At 39.5% G+C, this 20337-nt stretch overlaps 1 protein-coding gene across 5 annotated transcripts in view; it reads right to left on the reverse strand.

Moving 5' to 3' along the window:
* Positions 1-20337, reverse strand: part of ANK3 (ankyrin 3) — a 514823-nt gene that overhangs the window by 154284 nt on the left and 340202 nt on the right. For all 5 annotated transcript variants that reach the window (XM_081254083.1, XM_081254082.1, XM_081254084.1 and 2 more), the window contains exons 9-11: positions 9026-9124; positions 3828-4025; positions 1884-1982 (exon numbers count right to left, since the gene is read on the reverse strand). In XM_081254083.1, the coding sequence (XP_081110209.1) occupies positions 1884-1982; positions 3828-4025; positions 9026-9124 (396 nt within the window). The remainder of the gene's footprint in view (positions 1-1883; positions 1983-3827; positions 4026-9025; positions 9125-20337) is intronic.

Raw genomic sequence — 20337 nt, forward strand, 5'->3', positions numbered from 1 at the left:
ATTCAGGTGATATAATTAAGGCAAATAGAACAATAGTCACCAGACTAGACCTTAATTTTCATGTGTGCTTCAAAGTCCTCCTCACACACACCCCACCACAACCACTGGTGCTTCTTGCATAAAATGATTTCATTTTCAATTTTTCAGAATTTAATCCCACTTATATCATGAACATCATAATTTGGAAAAAAATACTTAATATGGCTAGAAAAAACTGAGAGAGAAGGAGACAACTAATTTCAACAGAAATTTGAGTAATGTCAAAAAATGTGTTAAAGGAATTCTATACAATGAAAGTAAGATAGAAAACAAAAGAGGTAGAATTTTTGTTGCCCAGACTTCAAAGAGTAGGAACTGAGGAAAACAGGGGGAAGGAGAATTTTGTTATAATTCGGCACCTTTTCCCATCAGCAGGGGGCGTTGTTAGGACATGGTCTGCACCGCCTTTCCGAGGGAGTACAGAGCTGGCAGTGGAAGCTTCTCATCACAGGCTGGCGTCTCTGGACACTTATTCAGTGAAAAATCTTTTATTTCAGAGCCCATTTTGATCGTTAAAAAGGGCTGCCGTGCACTGAGAATAAACTTACTATTTTATGATGAAAATAACTGGATGCCTACCATAAAGTCAGAAGACTCAGAAAAGAGCGAATCGGTATTAATATTTTCTATCATTTAGTATTTCAAAGTTGTAAGTGTTAGAAATCAAGGCAAATACTTCATTTGCAGATGAGAAACTGAGGCAAAGCAACAACGACTGGACTAGACCTTAGTTTTTATGTTAGCTTCAAATCCTAGTCTTCATGGTTGCATTCAACAAAACTTTACTGAATGATCTACTATGGCATCTACTGTGTTGCGGGTATATTAAGACCAGTAAGACCCTGGCCTGCCTTGGTGGAGCCTGCAGTTTTGGGGCGGGGTGGAGGGGAGTGGCTGGGTCATAAGTAAGCCAGCTGGACAAGAGCTCTGACAGAAATATGCACAGGATGTGGCAATGGTCCCAAGGAAGAGCTCCTGGCCCAGGCCAAGGGTTAGGGGAGGATTCCCAGAGAAGGCAGCCCCAGATCTGGTCCTGAAAGACATACAGGACTAGCCTGGAAAGGGAGGGGCGAGACGCATGGAGGGTGTAGAGATATGGAGTGAACAAAAGGGAGTGCAGCCTAGGGAAGTGGATGCCAGGCTTGGTTTGCATGTCGCAGGCTCAGCCCTGATCCCAATAAGTCACTTCTCTGAGTTCTATGTCAGTTTGTATGAAAGCAACCGAGAGCTACCCTTTTACTAACTTCAGCAACTCTGTGTTTCGTTAATTCTGAGTTTTTCCTGAGAGCAATCCTCACTTCATCAGTATGCAGAGGTTATGTTGTGCAGGGGTTCTCAACCATGGCACACGTGACATTTTGAGCCAGATAACTCTTTGTTGTTGGAGGCTGGGCTGTACACTGTAGACTGTTTAGTAGCATCTCTGGCCTCTGTCCACTAGATGCCAGTAGCACCATCCAGTTGTGACAACTAGAAATACTTCCAGACATGGCCAAATGCCTCATAGCGGGTAAAACCACCCCTAAGCACTGCATTACAGGATTTGAGAAGCAGTGCATGAATGGATTTCATGTAAATTACGCTTGGAGTGATGGCACCCCCCGTCCCCCCGCCCGCCTTGAGCACGACACGTGTTTGGGTGATGCTTCTCGTCATGGTGATGTATTTGCACTCTCCTCCCACTCCTGTCTGCTCTCCTAAGGACTGGCAGCCCCTTGGGTGAAGGGTTCAGAAAGTAGTATGACAACCACACACGGCAAAACTAGCTGGTGGTCAGGGAGGGCACTGGGCCTCTGCCTGCTGAGGCTATACATGGGGACCCCCAGAAATCCTCCTCTTCTCACCTCGGTTACAGCTTGGATGGATGCACCATGTTTCAGAAGGAGTTCCATTACTTTAATTCGATTCTTCTTGCAGGCAATATGGAGAGGGGTAAAGCCATTCTGCAAGGGAAAAAGACACAGACCTATTGGACTACGTTCCGTTGAGATCTCCACTGTGTATGGTAAAATATTTTTGCAAAAGTGACGTTGTGTAAAGATTTGGAAATGAGCGGCAACAACGAGGGGTTAAACCGAATACGGATTCTTTTCTGGAAGCACAGGTAGTCTACCTGCTCCCAGGAACCCAAGGTGCCCTGCTAATCACGAACAGGAAGCAAATTTTTGTCATAATCTCCTGGTAGTTAAGGCAAAATGGTCATGCGTCTTCTTAGACTATTTTATTCTGGAATTTATTTTCCAAATATGTCCCTCCTCTACCTCATTTCAAACACAGACTAAAATCATCTCGGCCAAAATTTGTCCTCACAGCCAAAAGTTCACCACTGCCCATTGTGACTTCTCTGCTGCATTTAAAACAACTTCAAGACCTGTTCTGAAATGTTTTTATTTCTTCCAAGTTTTAAGATTCAAGTAGGTGCTTACTCCAAGGAAGCAGAAACTTAAACAACCCAACATTAGTTGGATCATTTGGTTTAATATTTAATCTAGTAAAAGAACCTGCTTTTTAAACAAATTACTTACCAAACTGTACTGCCCGCTAAGTGAGAGAGACCATGGAGCATATTTTTGTCACCACAGAGAACTACAGAATATCAGGGCCCACCACGCAAGCTTAGGTCAAAGTCACCACGAGTGCTTCTATGGAGGTTTTGAGACCATTTACCAGGCTATAGTCCATCCGGGGGTGACTGCCTACAACCTCCAGAACCTCCTAATGTTGTGAAATCTTCAGTCAGAGGAAAATGAGGATGAGAGTCCACACCCCGTTGTAAGGCCTTTTTTCTTGTGTGGAAAAATAAGTCATGACTGATCATTTCTTTTCCTCCCTTCTCAGAATTCAAAGATATGTTTGATATCTTGGGCCAGTCAACAGCTCTTAAAATGCTGCTCCAGGAAAAGCATTTAGAATTACGATGGTGATGGAGCTGCCTGGGGTCTGGAGGGCTCCTCTCTGCCCATCCGTTCCTGCCCACTCCAAATCTCAGGGGCCACAGAGTGCCAGAGGTGACCATATGAACCGCAAGGGAGCAGAGACCCTTCCTAAAATGGTTGATCAGATGACAGCCTTTACCGCAAAGTTGCTAGTAAACGCACACGTTTTCGCTAGCACTTGGTGACATATTTTTTTCCTAAACATGAGTGCTTCTTCTGAACTAAATTTAAACAGCTTACTAACTTGGGACCATTTATTTTCCTAAAGACAACAAACACCGTCTCCTTGTGAAAACCAAACTACAGAGCAAAGCTCAAGGTTAAAGCAGCATGTCATTCTAGGAGTTAAGACTACAAACTAGACCAAATTTTTGATTCGCATCTTGAGGAAACAATGACAGGTGATATTTCATTACCTTACATGGTTAACATCCTCACATCGAATTTCTGCTCACAAATTCCTAGACCTTTCACGTTTAAGATGAAGTTTTCTGATCATTTTGCCTCGTATTTTTAGATCTCACAAAAAACTTTTAATTCACAGTTATCACTTTACCTACCAGAAGATAAGTTGACCAGCTCAGTCCTTTTGTACTTGTACAGTCTTTGGGTTTATTTATGTAAGAGAACCACGAGTGTGACCATAAAGAAGTTAATGATTTAGCCTCACCAGTCTTGCTTATGTTGGAAATAGAAGGGTTTACAGATTTTCCAGAAGGCCATCTGAAGGTTGACAAGAAGTACACTTTACTTAAGTAGACCTTCCATTTTCACCTCCTGAAAAGGAGTCCCTTTGGGTAGCATGTGGTCAGCAAGACAACACAGGCTGGACTTGTGAGCTAAGCTACTCACCAGGGCTTTGGCGTTGGGGTTAGCCTTCTTGTCCAAGAGAACCTTGGCGACTTTGTAATGGCCACAGTGGGCAGCCACGTGCAGGGCAGTCAGGTAGTCATTGGTGACGTCGTCCACAGGCACGTTATGCTGGAGGAGAAGTTGGACGCAGTTTAAATGATCCCCCTGTGTAGCCATGTGCAGTGGAGACAATCCATTCTGGAACACAGAAGACAAGCAGAGTTTATTGTTTTACCTTTCAAATGCGAATGTGCCCAACACAAAATACAGCACAAATGTGAACAGATGAAAGCCCTAGATTTGCACACGGAAATACCTTCTCTTTTTAAAAGGTTTTGTGGCAACTGTTTTGAACTGTAGCTACTTTCCAAACTAGTCCTCCTACTTCTTATATCAATCAAAAATAAATTTTCAATGATAATTTCTTTTTCTGATTTAAAAAATAGTGTGAATTGCACTAAGGTCCACTATTGATTGCATTTCCAGTGAATCTGAATTCTTAATATTTAAGACTGAAAACTGGAAATCAACTATACTTCAATAAAAAAAGTACTGATAACAACAAAAGAATGAAAAGGCTAAAATAAAGGCAGAAACAGAATGGTATTCACTAGACTGGTTTTTATTTTGTGCTCCTGTGTTATTAATGCTTGATATTGAATATTATATTGATCAATTTTTAGAAAAAAGATGTGAATACAACACATTTCATCTCACATCAACGTAGAAAGGAAAACTTTGCCCTTTTCCACCCATCTGGTGCCCCCATGTGTCTATGGCGAGGAAAGGCAAGACTGTGACAAACTCATTAACTAATTAATGCTTGCCTCAGTTTAAATCAATTGGGTTCAATGACAGGTCCTCATATGCAATACAGATAAGTAAAAAATTCATTTAGAGAGCTGAGAGAAGGCATGAGTGGGGTCAAAGGTAACTAAAACCGTTAAAAAGATTGGAGTGACATTTAGCATTCAACACCCGTTTTCTAATGAAGGCAAAAACAAGGTATTAAGGTATCAGTCTTTCCAGGCACGCTTCCTTTAAATATGGAGACAAAGTGTTGGGGCCTGGGAAGTTCCTAGAGAATCCAGTTATCAAGAGAGCCTCTAGTAATTACTGTAACCTAGTTTAACCTATGTGGGAGGGAAAAGCGATGGTAAATTCAGTTTCCAAAAAAATCAACATTACTGAACTTTGAAAATAATGATATACTAAGTATGTACCAATGAACTAGGTACTTCTGAATCCTCCGGGCCAAGTTAAATTCCCCTAATTTATCTGAATGACATAAAACAGGAGTTCAAGGGGGGAAAAACACCAAGCCTTCCTTTGGCCACTCTCATGGCATCATTCACTCACCATGTCATGTATTTCAGCTATTTTTGTTTCTTGAAAACAGGAGGTTCATGGCTTATAATTTCCCCATATTGCCCAGCAGAGAGCCTTGTATATATAGAAAGAGCTCCATAAATAATTATGTAAATTTAAAGCCTTCATACACTGCCAGTCAAGCAGAATATTTCTGCCTAAAAAATTCCACTCCAACATTTTGAACCAAAGTAGAAACTAAGGTGCAGGAAAGGAGGGGAACATTTCTCATTTGAGACACTGCCACCCACGAGCATATGCACTTGTTTATTTCCTGCCAAAACATTCCTCCGCTTTATGTTTTGATACATTCTTAGAGGAAAACACAAAGTAAACAAAGAAACAAAATGTGAGAGAACAATGACTTCCTGGAGAGTAGAAATGGGAGGCTGTGTCAATAAAAGAAGGAAATTCTCTAATGATACACAAAACAATCACATATGAGTGGGTAACTTATAGGTCACTGGGGAAGGGCCAGAAGAAAGGAAAGATCATCTGCTGTGTGGAGAGGGGTCATATTATGTATGGCATTGTCATCAAGCTAAAAACATGGATCCAGTGTGATGGTTCTTCTTAGCTCAGAAAGATGAAAGTCTTGAAGAATTAGACAGATGGTCTTAAAGTTCAGAATGCCTTCATTCGCTTACTATTCATTCAACAAATATTTGGGGAAGGTCTCCTATGCGCCAGGTGCTGATTTAGGTCCTTAGGGTACTGCACTGAATAAGACAAAGTTCTTGTTTTCATTTCGCTGAAGAGACAGCAAACAGGTAAAGAAACTAAGAAGGCCTCTCTGAGAAGACGACATTTGAGTTGAGAAATGTGTGAAGACTGCAGAACTCTGGGACAGACTGAGAGAGGTCAGTCTGTGGGAATGGGAAATGAGAACAAACGTGGTGTATTCTAGGAAGTGAAAGGAGGCTGCTTGGCTAGAAGAAGGTAAGGACCAGAAGGAGAGATGAGGCAGAGAGGTGGTCGGATTCTGGTAAGGAATTCTCAGTGCAGTGGGCGGGGCAACTTCCAGATAAACATGGTAGATGTGACATGCGTGTTTATCCATCCTTTCACAAACTCCACTGAAAAACATGAACGGAATTGAAAAGGTAAAACCCACAGGGCATGCACACCCACACACTCACACAACATGGCAAAGGAAACAAAAACAGATGTGTGATGTCTATAAACTTTGGAATATGAGAAAAGATTTTAAGTGTTACCTCATCCAGCAGAGAGGAAAAGGCTGACACCTAAGTGCCTGTGGAGGGGTATAATCCGTGGTGTGCTGGCAAATGTTTCACAATAGCTCTTTAAAGAAGAACAGCCCTGAGATATGGCATTTGCCAATTTCCAAGGTGTAAAGACCTCTGTGCTATGACTGATTTCAAGCTATCAACATGATGTTACTGAATATGGAACTGGAAAGAGATGTACACAACAGGCTCCAGTATACCACGGGGTATAATACAGACAACGGATTTACCTCTCAGATGCCCAAAAGGCAGACAATACGGAAACATAGTACCTTGGAGGATAAAGATGAAGCTTGGGGCCAAAAGCAGGATTGGTTTAGCTGCCTATGGAGTAGTCAGGTCTCCAAGACCTTCTAACCCAGCAAAGACAGATGACTGCCCCCTCATACCTTGCAGGAAACCAGGAATTTAATTTCTGGAGATTCTGGATGTGGAGGCTGGGGCAGAGCGGAGGGCAGTGGTTAGGCTCTGGACTGAGAACAGGTGTTCACAGAAGGAAGGACAGCCTAGGTGTTAAGAGTATGATCTCTAGAGTAAGACTGTCTGGGTTCAAATCCTTGGTCTGCCACTAGCTGAGACATCTCGAGAAAGTTATTTTCTCTCTTTGGATCTCAGTTTCCTCATCTATAAAAAGGGCATACTAGTAAAATCAGTACCTCATCAAGTTGTTGTGGGGGAGTAACTGGGTTAAAATATGTAAAGTGCTTAGAGCCTGGTATGTAGTAAACACTATGTAAATGTTGTTATCATTGTTATGATTAAGGTATGCATAGAGGACCAGGAGAATGACAGCTCCTTTTCCTTTTTCTTACTCAATGTATTCATCTGGATGCACAGGGCAAAAGGTTAGAGGACTCATCCCTCAAAAAAACCCGAACCTTCCAAAGAAAAGGGCAATTTATACCGACGTTAGGGACCCCTCCAACCCACCACCACCTGATACACCTGAGAGAAGCCCTGCCCACACTCTCACGGAGCTTCCACTCAAAGGTGAGTGCTTGACATGGTCAGGTACAGACATTCGCGGGCAACCCCCATCATGAAAAAGAGAGCCAAAGCCAACAAAGAGAAAAAAGGAAATCTGAGGAGTTAGGGACAGATGAGAGGCAGAAAGAATTTTCAAGAAATGTCACCTTGAATGTTCTCCAAAAGGCAACAGAATGTATAGCGTCCATAAAACAAGAACTGGATGCTTTAAGAAAAGAAGCTCTCAGAGGACAAGAAAATGTTCTTGAATATGAAAAGCATCAAAGAAAAAAGTCAAGGAGATTTTTCAGGAAAAAAAGCCAAATAGATACTGAGATGAACACTAGGAGAAGAATGATGAGACAATGATTTGCTTTTTAATTGTGCCTATACTGCTTTGATAAAATAAAAATTAATTTTAAAGAGAACGACGGGAATTACTTGGAGGTTTTTTAGGCAGGAGGTTGACATGATTTGGTTGACACTCTGACTGCAAAATGGGAACTGGATTGGAAAGGAGCAGGTGAGGAAGTGGGGGACCAGTAAGGAAGTGATTATGATGGTTCAGGAAGATGATGTAGCTCAAAGATAGCAGTGGGATGGAGAGAAGATAGATATGGACTATGTGAAAGGAAGAACAACAAATAGAATGGTTTAGATGAGAAGCACTCAAAAGTCCAAGATGTCATCAAATGCAATGAAAAATGGTGGCTGCTTAATTCTGCTGGATAGTATCTCCAACAGCTCACCAATCTAAACCCTGCATTTCAAATAAGTGATGGAATTGTTCAGACCACCTTGACCCTGTCCATCTTCACTAGAGTTGTTGAGTAAACACTGATCAGAGTACACACAGGAGTAATATGTGCTTTTGGGGTTTTTTTTGTTAATGTTTAGAAATTAGGGCTCCTTATAAAGCTTAAGATAGCTTCAAAAAATCACTGGTTTGATTTATAAAAACAGTAATGACTCTGAGGTAGTTTTTATATGTCCCAGAATTTATTTACAAATATTCTCTTTTTCAAATACTGTCAAATGGTTTTACCATTTAAAAATCCAGAAGACACTTAGTAAAACATTATTTTTTTTCAGGCCATCATCATGTATTCCCTTCAGATATGTCAACTTTTCCAAAGGCCCAAGCAAGGTATAGACTTTCCAAAGTTTCCAGTCTTTTTCAGTCAAATGATATCTTGGCCTTTTTAATAGTCTGTGAACTCTCAAGAAATAAACTGAAGGGCTGGAGAAAGTGCACCAGCACCCAGACTTTAGACTGTAGATCTTGCAGTCTTTCTTTCCCCAACAAGCAATCATTTCTGAGCTATGAAAGTTTCATAGAATAAAATCAAGCAGTAAGTGTTCCTGAAACAAAACAAAATAAAAACAAAAGCAACACACACGCAAATGACTTGGTGATAGAGGGCATGCATCTGAAGGCCTCATAAACCCAAATTTAATCTTGAGGGTCACCGAAGATTGGGTGCACAGAGCCACGCTAATTACTAAACTCAAACTATGGCATTTTCTATGTGATTGAAAGGCTGGGTGAAATAACCAGTCAAGGGATTCAAAGCTCAATACAGTGTGATGACCAAACACCTGGGGAGAAATTACCTTGGTTTTTGAGAGAATGGGGGCAGCTCGATCAAGCAGCATCTCCACCACCTGCTCATGGCCACTCCTCGCTCCACAGTGCAGTGGCGTCAGCCCATCCTATCAAACAAGGCAACATCTTCAATTACAGTTGATGGGAAATTCTATAAATGAGTGCATTCGGTCAAGATTCGGCACGGCATCCAACATGCTGTGGACCGGTGAGCTTCAAACATTTACGCGTGTATCTTATAAAACAATTTTATACTTTCAACTAGAGGACAGAAGTTTTCATAAGTTTAAGTAGTTGCCAAGTGTGTGATTCCACACAAAACTGACATTTAAAAATATAACTGTTCCACTACTCTTTTGACTATCCAATGGAATCTAAACACTATAAGTAATTTGATATCCACCATTTAAAAAAATACACAAATCTTTAAAATAGGAATTTGTAACAGAAACTTTACATTGGTCCTTTTTGCTCCTGCATGTCTATTTCCATTCCACTCCCCCCATATAATTTTATCTTCATGTAATATAATTTTTGCTTGAGTGTTTTTTATTGATTACGGTATCATATTTCCCTGCTGCAAAAATACATAAATATACTTTTTAAAAAGGTTTAAAGATTTCCTGAGAACATAAGCCTTTATTTAAGAATCAAAAATAAATCTCCTGATTGGCATTATAATTATTCAAACACAATGGATCAAAACAGCAAAAATATATTACACATTTTATGATTATTAAGCAAGGGTAACAATTTATTAGAAATTCCTCTCTGAATGAGATGTATTTTTTTCACAACTAGTTCATGGATCTGCTAATGAGTATTATTTATTGCTAAGATGAGACAGGGTTCAGCATCAATACTTCCCTAATTTTTGTTTTTATAAATGCTAGTGCTAAGACATTTTGTCTGCATAAATAAGTAGTTGGACTTTTGTTTTGGAAGTGCCGCTAATTCTCTAAACTCCTGAATTACATGCCAACAATCACTTAATGAACTTTCATCAAAGATTTCTTCCAATGATCCATCATAAGACATAAGGACCATTAGGTTCTTCCTTTGTGTTGGCAGCAATAGGATTTCTAAGCATTTGATATGCAGAGAATTGCTTATCTAATCACCGGACTCATAAGTTCTTAATAGGGCACCAGTATTTTCAACTCTTCCCTTTTCCCCCTCTCCATCTCCCCTTCCCCTCAGAGGTTTTGCACCCTGGGGCCTTGTGGCTCAGAGTTAGACTCAGGCCTTTCCTTCGGACTATCGAGAAGGGCTATTGTATTAAAATGTAGGTGGGATAGGAGAATTAACAGGGAGATGAGGAAATGGAAATTTATTCACTTAAAACTATCTAAGTGGCTCCAAATCGTATGGAGTTTTCACACACCCTGGCTTATGTGTTCCCCAACTTGAAGATTCCTGCTGTTGACACTTAATACCTACCCTAAGGAGAGTCACATTTTAAAATACATCAAAAGTTGATTTAATGTATTCAAATCACTTTCTAGATTGTGTGAGCAGATCTTGAAAGTAATCCTAATTATCCTAATATATAATCAATAAGGTACAATCCTATTTCTAAACTATTAGCTAAATATCAGTAGAATTAAAATTCCTTGAAAAATGAGATTTGAATTGCAAATATGATGAGCTGGTTTGTATATTTTGAGCATGTTTAAATATTCTACCTTTTATGCTGATTTAAAACATTTGCTCTTCTAAAGCAAAGTTAAGCAATATAACTGTCTTTCAAGTGGAAACAGCATTTTCTTAATAAGACAGAATAAAATAAAATCTGAGAATAAATTAAAAGTATACCATGAAGGCCAAATGTCTTCCCAGTAATGTAAAACCTGAAAATATCTGAAGGAGAAATAATACAATAATCACATCTACCTTGCAACACACAAAAAATTTCACATACTTCGAATGTGATTGCCTTTTATGAACTAAGAGGTTAACTTTAATTCTCTCATTTTCTCGTAAGTAGACTCTATGATATAAGGGGTGACAATATGTATAGGCATTTTCAAACTATGGTCACAGACATAAAATTATTTATCTTTGAAAACTCATTTATCTTTGAAAATGATCTTCCCCCAAGCAAAATCCTACATACTGAATAACAAAGTGCTTGGCTATCTAAGAGTAAAATCTATCTCAACTCCTTAATCCTTTGAAGTACATTGTTCCTTACAGACATATATTTTTGCTGACTTCATCTTTTTAAAAAAGTTTTAATTATGAAAAACTTCAAACATATTTCAGACTAAAGTAGACTGTATAGTGTAATGAGCGTCTAGGTACCTGGTGGACAGCATCAATAAATGTCACCTTAGGATCCACCTCTTCTCCTTTCTTTTTTTTTTTTTTTTTTTTTTTTTTTTTTTTTTTTGTGGTACGCGGGCCTCTCACTGTTGTGGCCTCTCCCGTTGCGGGGCACAGGCTCCGGACGCGCAGGCTCAGCGGCCATGGCTCACGGGCCCAGCCGCTCCGCGGCATGTGGGATCTTCCCAGACTGGGGCACGAACCCGTGTCCCCTGCATCGGCAGGCGGACTCTCAACCACTGCGCCACCACGGAAGCCCTCTTCTCCTTTCTTATATTGTTTTGAAGCAAATCCACTACATTCGATCATTGTATTCTCACAACTACCCTTATACGGAAGGTACGATCTTCTTTTTGTAAATGAAGACTCTGAGGCTCAAAGAGGTTAAATGACTCATCCAGGGTTCCATGGGCTGAATTCAGAATGAGGCCAGTGCTGACTGCAGGGCAAATAAGGCATATCTTGGGAGGAGTTATTAAGACAAAGCCCCTCTGCTCAAACTTTCAGCCACTCAGCGCCTTCTTTTATCTACATTCTGCAGCTGCTACCTCTGATCTCTGGTGTTTATTTATTAAAAACTTACAGAATCTGGAGACTCAGCCAGGAAAGGTGACTTTTTTCTGCAGTGTCAGAGCTGTGAAGGGCTTTCCATTCTAGCCACTGCTCCTTTTGTCACCTCATTTCAATGATAAAGTCCTTGGGTTCCCCAAGGAAGGCCTCATCATCCTTGCTCAACTGCAAAGAACTACCTGAAGCATAGCTCTTTCAATTGTAGTTTTACTTGCAGTATTTTAAACACTGATTGCAAATGGCTGACTCCTTTGGATCTTCTGCAAATTTGCTTTGAAACTTTTCAAAGGTGCGTGGCTCTTCCAATAGCCAGAAGCCTGGCATGAGAGAGCCCTTTCAGCAGGAAGCTGTACAAGATGTCACGACTGTCTGGTTGCACAGACAGTGCCGGCCTGGCTGCTAGGACAGTCACAGGTCAGTGGAAAACTAGTGCCTAGAGTTAATGTAAGATCTTTAATTAGCACCACAGTTTCTACAGTCATGAAGACCGACACGACCAGCTAAACCACAGGGAGCTGGAAAAGGATCTGCCATGTAGTGATTCACAGTTCAGTTAAAAAAAAAAAAAAAAGCAGGCATTGACATTACTTAATACCCATTTTGTGTGTGGGGGGGAAGTAAACATTTAAATTTCGAACTAATTTCTTTGGCTTTGAAATAGGTGTGGCTTATCATTCATGTTCCTGATGGTCTGTTCTGATCATGATACCCCTGTGTTCAAAAAGATCTTTTTCATAACTGTTATTCATTCCTCAGCCAAGTCTAAATTCCTTAGGTTAGCATTCAAAGCCTTCCAGTCAGTCGCTGCTACACTTGACTCTCCCCTAATTCCCTTCTCTTCTACCTCAATTAAACTCTTCGCAGTTCTTGGAGAAAGCCTCTCATGTTCTAGTTTCTCTGCTTTGCACACACTACTTCATGTACCTTGAAGTTCCCTTTCTACTTTCGCCAAGATCCAAATCCTTACTGTTTAAAGTACAGTTTTTCTTTGAAGGCTTTCCCAAAGCTAGACATAACCATTCTACCATCAGGATTCCCCTCATATTTTATCTGAACCTCTTTGGGGGAACCTAGGACTTTTTACTTGGTATTTTAGTCTTTGTGAGCTTGCATTATCATTCCAATGAGTCTGTTTCTGATGAAAAAGTTACTAGCTTAAAAGGGATACTTGAATCTCACAGATAAGGTAACTCAGTATCATGTCGGTGAAAGTTGCTTACTAAAAATGACTGAGTGAATGAATGAATGAGTGGGTGAATGAATGGGTTTCTGGGCTAGTCTTTTAAAAATGTTTTCTACTTAGTTGCTTAGTAATTCCTTTCCTTCTTATCCTTTATGTTTAAGACTAGACTGATTTTGTGTGTCAGAAGTGCTATTATAATACCTTATTGTCCCAGAAAAATAAAATTTTCAATAGGTAAGTGACTTATAAATTGGAATTACACTGAAGAATATGACAGTCTTCTTAGCATTAAGAATAAGAAAGTAAGACCATAAAAAAAGAACAACATAATGCCATTTGCAGCAACATGCATGGAACTAGAGACTATCATTCTAAGTGAAGTAAGTCAGAAAGAGAAAGACAAATACCATATGATATCACTTATATGTGGAATCTAAAATACAATACAAAGGAACTTATCTACGAGATAGAAAGAGACTCACAGACATAGAGAACAGACTTGTGGTTGCCAAGGGGGAGGAGGGGTGGGGGAGGGATGGAGGGGGAGTTTGAGATTAGCAGCTGCAAACTATTATATATAGAATGAATAAACAACAAAGCCCTACTGTATAGCACAGGGAACAATATTCAATATCCTGTGATAAACCATAATGGAAAAGAATGTGAAAAGGAATATATATATATAGAATATATATATTATATATAAACTGAATCACTTGGCTGGAGAGCAGAAATTAACACAACACTGAAATAAATTATACTTCAATAAAAAAAGAATACGAAAGTAAGAGAAATATGAGAATACTTGCTCTAAGACTTTTTCCTCTTTGTAATTCAGAACATTGTAAGCTTTAAAAAGCTATCGTGGATATTGTGTTTTGCAACAGTAGTGAACTGGTTTACATAGCAGAGAACTCCTTTCCTTAAAATTAGAGGAACGCTTTTTCCAATACAAAATAAGGATTCTTACCTGCTCCCAATCCCTGGAAATTTACAATTAATGTACAGTGTCACTTTGAATGGGTCCTAGACTAAAAAGCAGTTCTTCAACCATATAGGACAGTATATAGTTTTGACCTCCAGGTGAAAAATGCTTGACAAAGGCAATTCTTGAGGCTCAAGGGAGGCTGCCTCAAGAAAGGCAGCATATGCAGTTGGACAGGAGAAAAGGAGAGAGGATGTGGAGTTGCCATAGTAACATTATGGGAAGGAAATGAAACTGCATGGGGTTAGTGATTTTTTTTTTTTTTTCCAATTCCCCTGATTTCTAAAGCGCTAACATAATGAACAAGTATTCCCTTGGGCAGAATTCTGAAGCAACACACACTGGTGAGTCTAGATCTCATATTTCATTTCAGTGACAGTAATCTTATTAGTGACGTGGGGAACTGCACTTTATTGGCTGGACAAAAGGCTCTTTTGCACAAAGAGCAAAATCCTGCACACTTGAAGGTCAAAAAGATTTTCTTTCGAGCCTGGTTTTTCTGAAAAGCATGGAGCGGGACATTAAACCATCACACTTAGGAATAATGAACCCAGAATATGTACTTAACAGGTTGAATTTGCTCAAAGCCAATATTGAAATGACACAAATTCATGACTTGGGAAATACTTTCAGAAAGAAATATAGTTTATTTTGATTACTATCCTCTAGGTTCCTTTCTATTCTTCCTTTTAAGCAAAAAACATACTCAATAGAAGGAAAAGGAAATCAAGCAGAGAGAACTCTGTGGATATATACTTTTTTCTATGTCATGGATATAAAACAGGATGTGATATTTAACTGAAGATTGAAAACAATGAAAGAGAAGGCAGGTAGTGCTCATAAGAGGACAGTTATAATGATAGCCAGAGATCAATTAAAAGGCACCAATTACGTTCAATAGCAAAGCTATTCTCATATCTGTATTTTCCTCTAAAAATTCTGACTGTGTCCCCATTTTGTGCATGTTCGGTAATTGTAGATTTGGCCTGAGAGAAAGTGAAATAACATTTTTGAAACCCCTCTGCTGTCACAGGCACTTTATATTTGTGATCTTAGTGAATTTTCATAACAACTCATGAGAAAGGCATCAGAAGTTCCATTTATAGATGAGAAAGCTGCTCCACAGGATTAATGTAACTACCCGAGGTCACAGGCAAGTTAATGGTTCCCATTAGAACTGACACTCAGGGTTGCCTCCGTCAGAGGGACTGGATTTCTTCTACTCTACCAAGCAATCTCCTTTTAAGATCAAGAATTCATTTCTGCCATTTATACATAGGAGAGAAAAAAATCTCGTTCTAATGCTCTTCCTTGCTGTCATGCCATACATTCTACATGTTTTGAATTAAACTAAAATAAGGTAAAATCCTTCTGTTGTTCTTTCTCCTTGGAAAACTAGAGCTTTCTCTCTGAGCCTAGAACACACCTGTATACTATTTGTTGTGTATTTCTCCAGTCTGCTCTTTGTGTTTTTTGATCCTTCTTTCTTATCTTCTTTTGGGTTAACTGAGTATTATTTAGTATGCTAGTGATTGATTCATCATATATATCATTGACTATCTCTTCCTTTGGCTTTTTAACTAAACTCTTTTTTCTTTTCTTTCCTTTTTTTCTCTAGTGGTGGTTCTAGAGATTAAAATATGTATCCTTGGACTTCCCTGGTGTCACAGTGGTTAAGAATCCACCTGCCAATGCAGGGGACATGGGTTCGAGCCCTGGTCTGGGAAAATCCCACAGGCCGCGGGGCAACTAAGCCCATGCGCCACAACTACTGAGCCTGCACTCTAGAGCCTGCGAGCCACAACTACTGAGCCCGCGTGCCACAACTACTGAAGCCCGTGCGCCTACAGCCTGTGCCCCCCAACAAGAGAAGCCACCACAATGAGAAGCCCGCGCACTGCGGCAAAGAGTAGCCCCCGCTCGCCACAACTAGAGAAAGCCCACGAGCAGCAAAGAAGACCCTACGCAGCCAAAAATAAATAAATAAATTTATATTAAAAAAAGTATCCTTAACTTATTACAGTCTAAATAATATTATTAATTATATAGTTACAGTATTTATATATTATGTATTGAACCAATATTATTCTCATGCATGAGAATTCTGCAATAATTCCATTTACGTTAGCAGTTTCATCTTTTGTGCTCTAAATATATATTTAACTTTTACATGGATTATAAACCTCATAACAGCTATTACTTAAACAATCAACTTTTTAAAAATTTAAGAAAATAAAAATAATTCTTTATCTGTTTATGACTTCTAACTCATCTCTACTTTATTTAGAGCCACATTTCCACCTAGTATCATTTCCCTTCAGAATGAAGTACTTCCTTTAGTATTTCTTTTAGTATGGGTTTGACGGTAACAAGTTATCTCAGCTTTTGTTTACCTGAAACTGTCTTTATTTTACTTTTATTATGGAAATATACTTGTACTGGATATAAATTCTAGGTTAACAGATATTTTTTATTCAGCACCTTAAAGATATTTGTTTTCTGACCCCCAGTGTTTCTGATAAGAAGTCAGATAATATCCTCATCATTGTTTTTCCATTTATAATGCATCTTTTTCTCCGGCTGCTTAAAAAATTTTCTATTTTTGACATCCAGTAGTTTCAGTATGATGTGCCTCTGTGTGGTTTTCTTTGTATTTATCCTCCTTGGCATGCTAAGTTTCCTGGGTTTGCAGTTTATGATTTAATTTGGAGATATATATATATATATCTCCAAATTAAATATATATATATATTTTTTTTTCCCTACCCCATTCTCTTTTTCCTCTACCTCTTAGACTCTATTGTATGTATCTAGTTGGCTTGCTATTATTGCACAGATTGTTGATATGGTGTTCATTTGATTTTTAATCTTTTTGCTTTCTGTTCTTCAGTTTGGATGATTTTTATGAATTGTCTTCAAATTCACCAACTCTTTCTTTCTTTATACTCAATCAGCTGTTTATCTCATCCAATGACTTAAAAAAAATTCAGATATTGTGTTTTTCTATTGTAGGATTTCTATCTGGTTCGTCTTAAATTTTTTTAAAGGTTTCCTCAATTCTCCTGAAATTCTCCTTTTCTTCACCCATTATATCTGTCTTTTCCTTCGATTATTTAACATGTTTAATGTATAATAAATTTTTTTTGTGTGTGTGTGGTACGCGGGCCTCTCACTGTTGTGGCCTCTCCCAATGCAGCACAGGCTCCGGACGCGCAGGCTCAGCAGCCATGGCTCACGGGCCCAGCCACTCTGTGGCATGTGGGATCTTCCCGGACCAGGGCACAAACCCGTGTCCCCTGCATTGGCAGGCGGACTCTCAACCACTGCGCCACCAGGGAAGTCCTATAATAATTTTTAAATTATATACTAGGTATTGTGAATTGTATGTTATAGCAACTCTGGAACTTGTGGGGACTTGCTTTTAGGCTTTCAACAATAGGTCTATTTCAGTTTTGTCCTTATTCCCCAAGTGATTCCTTTAGTCCTGGGCCAAAGATGTTTACCAAGCATCTCTGATGTGGTAATTCTGTCTCCTGTGTAGCAGGTAGCTGCTGAAGTTTCTTTGAAGGTTTCAATCTTTTAGCTGTTATTTTCCTCTGACCACCTTGGAGTTTTACCCTGCACGTGCACAGTTCAGGGGTCAACCAAGGATTGTGGAGAGTTACATGTTGATTTCCCTTTGTGGTTTCCTTCTTTCAGGGATTTCCCCCCTAAATGTCCAGCCACTCTTATAGCCCCAAACTTGATCCTCAGTCCTCAAGACAATAAAACTGACTTTCTGCATGAGCTGTCATATTACGCTGTACTGACTAGTGAGGGCTGCCATGTAAATACAGATCTCCTCCTGTGTTATTTAGTTCTTTCAAAAGTTGAATTCACTCCAATTTATTCCTGCTGTCGATGCTTTTCAATGTCTCTAAACATGTTTCTTTTATTTTTATTTGTATTTTTTAATAAATGTATTTATTTATTTGTTTTTGTCTGCATTGGGTCTTTGTTGCTAAGCACGGGCTTTCTCTAGTTGTGGCGAGTTGGGGCTATTCTTTGTTCCGGTGTGTGGGCTTCTCATTGCGGTGGCTTCTCTTGTTGCGGAGCACGGCCTCTAGGTGCATGGGCTTCAGTAGTTATGGCACACAGGCTTAGTTGCTCCGCGGCATGTGGGATCTTCCCGGACCAGGGCTTGAACCCATGTCCCCTGCATTGACAGGCAGATTCTTAACCACTGCGCCACCAGGGAAGCCCTCCAAACATGTTTCTTAAAAATATTTTTCCAGGGACTTCCCTGGTGGCACAGTGGTTAAGAATCTGCCTGTGAATCTACAGATTCAATGCAATACCTGTCAAACTACCAATGGCATTTTTCACAGAACTAGAACAAAAAATTTCACAATTTGTATGGAAACACAAAAGACCCTGAGTAGCCAAAGCAATCTTGAGAAAGAAAAACAGAGCTGGAGGAATCAGGCTCCAGGACTTCAGACTATACTACAAAGCTACAGTAATCAAGATAGTATGGTACTGGCACAAAAACAGAAATATAGATCAATGCAACAGGATAGAAAGCCCAGAAATAAACCCACACACATATGGTCACCTTACTTTTGATAAAGGAGGCAAGCATATACAATGGAGAAAAGACAGCCTCTTCCATAAGTGGTGCTGGGAAAACTGGACAGTTACATGTAAAAGAATGAAATTAGAACACTCCCTAACACCATACACAAAAATAAACTCAAAATGGATTAAAGACCTAAATGTAAGGCCAGACACTATAAAACTCTTAGAGGAATACATAGGCAAAACAGTCTATGACATAAATCACAGCAAGATCCCTTTAGACCCACCTCCTAGAGAAATGGAAATAAAAACAAAAATAAACAAATGGGACCTAATGAAACTTCAAAGCTTTTGCACAGCAAAGGAAACCATAAACAAGACAAAAAGACAACCCTCTGAATGGAAGAAAATATTTGCAAACGAAGCAACTGACAAAGGATTTATCTCCAAAGTTTACAAGCAGCTCATGCAGCTCGATATAAAAAAAAAAACAAATAACTTATTCCAAAAATGGGCAGAAGACCTAAATAGACATTTCTCCAAAGAAGATATACAGATTGCCAACAAACACATGAAAGAATGCTCAACATCATTAATCATTAGAGAAATGCAAATCAAAACTACAAAGAGGTATCACCTCACACCAGTCAGAATGGCCAGCATCAAAAACTCTAGAAACAATAAATGCTGGAGAGGGTGTGAAGAAAAGGGAACACTCTTGCACTGTTGGTGGGAATGTAAATTGATACAGCCACTATGAAGAACAGTATGGAGGTTCCTTAAAAAACTAAAAATAGAACTACCATATGACCCAGCAATCCCACTACTGGACCTATACCCTAAGAAAACCATAATTCAAAAAGAGTCATGTACCACAATGTTCACTGCAGCTCTATTTACAATAGCCAGGACATGGAAGCAACCTAAGTGTCCATCGACAGATGAATGGATAAAGAAGATGTGGCACATATATACAATGGAATATTATTCAGCCATAAAAAGAAATGAAATTGAGTTATTTGTAGTGAGGTGGATGGACCTAGAGTCTGTCACACAGAGTGAAGTAAGTCACAAAGAGAAAAACAAATACTGTATGCTAACACATATATATGGAATCTAAAAAAAAAAAAGATTATGAAGAACCTAGGGGCAGGACAGGAATAAAGATGCAGATGTAGAGGACACGGGGAGGGGGAAGTGTAAGCTGGGACATAGTGAGAGAGTGGCATGGACTTATATACACTACCAAATGTAAAATAGATAGCTAGTGGGAAGCAGCTGCATAGCACAGGGAGATCAGCTCCGTGCTTTGTGACCACCTAGAGGGGTGGGATAGGGAGGGTGGGAGGGAGACGCAAGAGGGAGGAGATATGTATATGTATAGCTGATTCACTTTGTTATAAAGCAGAAACTAACACATCATTATAAAGCAATTATACTCCAATAAAGATGTATATAAAAAAAAAGAACCTGCCTGCCAATGCAGGGGATGCGGGTTCGATCCCTGGTCCAGGAAGATACCACATGCCTCAGAGCAACTAAGCCCATGTGCTACAACTACTGAGCCTTGCTCTAGAGCCTGTGAGCCACAACTACTGAGCCCACACGCCACAACTATTGAAGCCTGCACACCTAGAGCCCATGCTCCACCACAAGAGAAGCCACCGCAATGAGAAGCCCGTGCACCACAATGAAGAGTA

This window comes from Mesoplodon bidens (assembly GCF_964165515.1).
Source record: "Mesoplodon bidens genome assembly, chromosome: 1".
NCBI lineage: Eukaryota > Metazoa > Chordata > Mammalia > Artiodactyla > Ziphiidae > Mesoplodon > Mesoplodon bidens.